The 4,189-nt window shown below is 33.6% G+C and overlaps 1 protein-coding gene across 1 annotated transcript in view; it reads left to right on the plus strand.

The window, feature by feature from the left end:
• Positions 1–679: 679 nt before the first annotated feature.
• Positions 680–4,189, plus strand: part of LOC108631339 (uncharacterized) — a 12,389-nt gene continuing 8,879 nt past the window's right edge. The window contains exons 1-4 of the mRNA XM_018035183.2: positions 680–815; positions 1,705–1,794; positions 1,871–2,207; positions 2,291–2,464. Of these exons, the coding sequence (XP_017890672.2) occupies positions 1,706–1,794; positions 1,871–2,207; positions 2,291–2,464 (600 nt within the window). The 5' untranslated portion in view covers positions 680–815; position 1,705. The remainder of the gene's footprint in view (positions 816–1,704; positions 1,795–1,870; positions 2,208–2,290; positions 2,465–4,189) is intronic.

Genomic DNA, 4,189 nt, shown 5'->3' on the forward strand with positions numbered 1-4,189 from the left:
GTAAACTAGCTATCTTTAAGGCAGAAGAGAATTATAAAAGTTACTCACAATTATTAACTGTAAATAACTCAAGAATGTTGATACTTTATTTGTGTTGCACTTCAAATCTTTCACCGTTTCATTAAACTCTGTACCACGGAAAAATGTGATTTCTTTGCCAAATTCGATTTCTGCATCGTGTAACGACGGATAACTAGGTGCAACCAGTTTTAGTTTAATTCGAATATTTCCTTCAGGATTGATTGGAACTTTCAAAAATCCTCGCCATATAAACGGTCTTTCAGAAATTAATATCATCTCTTGATGTAACTTAATAATAGATTCATAATCGTTGGTAATCATTATGATGAATTCATAACTTATGATTTTCGTTAGGTACAAACAGGTACAAATTATTTATTATTTACATCATACATTATATAGACATGTATGTATATGTATACAATTTCAGGGGTATAATATCGATATCAAACATCCAGAACTCCGATATAAATCGAGCTTTTATAGCAAAATGTTGTTAATGTTGCCTGTATGAAAGATGTGTTTTCTCTCTTCATTAGATACAGACTAAAAATTACCTTACACAATCTAATAAAATGATACTCTGTTTTGTTTCTTATGTTATCGAAATTATAATAGCCGAATTGCTGATTTGGTCCCAAAGTAGGTTGTAGACCGCGATGGCGCTACGATACCAGCACCCCTTCTCTTGCAGAACTGTCAAATCGAGAAACGTTGTTTGTATACGAAAGTTTTATCAGTTCGCAGCCACACAAAGTACGATCCGGGGATTTTGAACAAGTGAACAAGATCAGGTTCGTACTCACCCGTGTCTACTTCTACAATGGAATTGTACCATTGTTCTTTCACGGGCCCATATGAACCTCACAAACGAACGGAAATGCTGTACCAGCTCGATGTAACCGGCGCTGCTTCTACATTTCTGTCAATTTTTCCTTGTCTCTTTACCATTTTCCTCGGCCTTCATTTTTATTTCATATTTTCTCTTGTCACCGCATCAAAAGACGAAACTAATGCTCTCTCGTCTTGCATGAAATAGGCACCGAGACGAAAATTTCTCATTGTATGCAGAATTCGTTTTAGACTATGCCATGTCGGTTTTACCCTATTTCTCTTAACCTAACTGGAAGGAATACATAATCGCACGATCAGTTTTCGGAGATATAGTTCTTTGAAATAAAATTAAGATGGGAATACAGTTCATTTATCCAGGATATAATTATTCTAAAGTGTAATTGGTAATCCAGCCTAGTTGTGGATACTTGTATTAAAACCTTTTAACTTGTGAATCCTCGTTCAGAACACTGTCACAGTTTTGTTCGACGTATATTTCTGATAGAAAAATATGTACTGTTCACATTTGCTTAAAGTAGGTCTTCTTGAATTATATATTTCTAAGGCATGAAACATTTTTATTTAAAAGACGATCTTGTTTTTGGTACTCGTGACATTTCGTGATATCATTGTTAGTGTTCTATGAGAACAATTGTTGCATTGTTTCAAACTAATTGTTGAATGAAACGTGTTTAATCTCAATTTTTATGCAACATTACATTCATTAACTATTTAATGCATAAGAATAAATTTAGACTCTATTAAGTATATAAATAAGACATTCAGTTCTGCAAATATCCTAATGATAAATTATTTTAACATAGTCAAGATTTATTATAATTTTTCTAGGATGAATCGTACAATGGATGAGAAGGAAGAATTGGTCAAGAAGTCCTTATTTAGTTTCGTCAGAAAGGAAGTACCCACTGCCCAATTAAGGTAACAATTGACAGAAGAAATGCGAATGTTTTCCTGAATTTAAAAATGTGTTATTTATAAAGATTTTCTTTTCTAGTTTAATAGATGATATCGTCTTGAGCTATGTGGTTAGTATGGTAGAAAGAAGTGCACTTGAGGAAGACTTGGATGTAGATGAATTATGTGAAATGGTATCTGCTTGTCTTCCTGAATTTTCTACTATCAAAAAAGAAGCAGTGTCCAAATGGCTGTTGGATGTAGAAAGTAAATTACGGCAAGAGACTAAAGAAAATGAAAATTGCCAACCTCAAGATCCTTTGAGTCACCTTAGCTTATCAGCTCTGTTACCTCAGAGTAATCAGAGAATGAGAGTCCATCATCTCTCAGAAACAAGTGATGCTGGAAGCGATTCCAGTGGAGAATATTTCTCAGAAGTAAGTCTAACAGATATACATATCGTCTTCGTTGTTCAATAAATTAAGTAAATTTTAAAATATCATTGTTCTTTCCTCTTCAGGAATCATCGTGGAATCAAGTAGCATTACTGCAAGAGATGTTTCCAGCTGCGAGTCCAGCAGAAGCTAGACATTGCTTGGCAGTAGCTGGAGGTGATTTAGCAAAGGCAGCACAACTTGCTCTCCATAGACAGGAAGCAGGACAGAGTATCGTTAGTAATCTTACATTTTTAACTGTAAGTATCAATCTATGATATACGTTTCTCTCAAAATTTACCTCCCACTCAGTATTGCAAAATCATTATTTATAATATTAATCCACTCACGTTTTGTCTACGTACAGTCAATTCAAGAGTATTAACATGCATACACGTGCACGTACAATTTTCATAGTAGAGAATCAGTTAACTAATGATTATGAGTTAAACGACATAAAATAGCGTAATTATCTTGCGCAGCCGAACGGTCGTAACAAGGCCAGAGTAAACGACGAGGAACTGAAGTCGCGTATTATCGCGCGGTATAGTTACGTCGATAGGGACGATGATTCGCGCGAGCATCGTCCGGTCGCTCCGAAGACGGAACCAAAAAAATTAGTGCGTTACCTAGACAACAAGATCGTTAGTGTAAAGGGCGAACGCTATACCGAAGTGCGACGAGGTGGTGAAGAGGAAGACGGGAACGAAGGTGGTAGAAAAAGGGGTCATTGCCGGCCGTAACCAGTCCCTTTGCCTCCACCCCCTGATCCACCCCCTTGGAGGCATCTGATTTCGAATTAAAGCTTTCACTTAGATTCTCTCTTATCTTGCTTATAGAGAAACATGGACAGGGTGTTGAATTTCTATATACTTACAGCACTGTCAATTTTGTTCCTTTTTTTAGTTGGATTTGTCTCATCCACAGTCACTTTTATTGATTTTAGAAGTGTAACTTTTTTTAATATGTGGTATTATCCTTATTGTGATCCGACGCGAGAGATTTCTAGCATTTTACATTAATTGTGGTATGTGCGATGTACCGTTCACGATATAAAGAATTGTAAAGATTTCTTTTGCACTCTTTACGGTACATCGCTTATATCATATTTCTATTATTACTACTATACGCAGTATAAGTACCTGTTAACGTATAATATTTAATTTACGTTTGTAGCTTTTTGCTTTTTGTCGGGTATATAATGGTCACGAAGTGAATTTTTTTTTAACACTTTAAATGATTTTTTACGGCAGTAACGTCAATTAAATATAAAACTTGTTACATTTTTTTAATTTATACATGTATTTTTTATTTTTTGTGATCATTTTCATTCGTTTCTTAATAAACGAATGATTATTTATTGAACGAAGAGTGACCAGTATAAACTCGTTACTTTAACTTGAAAATCAGTACAATCAGTACAATGTAAAATCAATACAATGATTTTCGATCATTTTAGCTTTCATTTTTACGTGCATATACTCATTCATTTTCTGGTATCAAAATAATATGCACACATTATTTATTAAGTGTACTGCGTGTCTCACATTTCCAATGAACACTGATTATGCATTATTATTATTATGAAGTCAGTGACACGTTCTGATATTTCCTCAAGTAGATTAAAATTGTGTATATTTTATAATGTTAACGATAAGATCAAATCCGTTATTTGGTTTTTGAAATGTTATCAAAACCGAGAGTGAAAAATATCTCTATGTCATTATCCTTCTATCTCTCTTTCTCTCTTTTACTATGTATGTAATAAAACTACATTTAAGACGGCAAGGAAAAAAGATAAATGATACATCTTTGCGAGGAAGAATCAATATTTCTTGCAAGAGAAAGCACTAAAAATAAAATGATATATAAAAAAATTTTAGGAATTTTTATGTGCACATTTATTTGAAAAATTGGAGAAACTCCAAGTAAATAATTATTCTAAGCATGCATATAGTAATAACATTATTGTCTATATATTATAA

The sequence above is a fragment of the Ceratina calcarata genome, unplaced genomic scaffold (assembly GCF_001652005.2).
Source record: "Ceratina calcarata isolate Rehan_Ccalc_2016 unplaced genomic scaffold, ASM165200v1 scaffold88.2, whole genome shotgun sequence".
Taxonomy (NCBI): domain Eukaryota; kingdom Metazoa; phylum Arthropoda; class Insecta; order Hymenoptera; family Apidae; genus Ceratina; species Ceratina calcarata.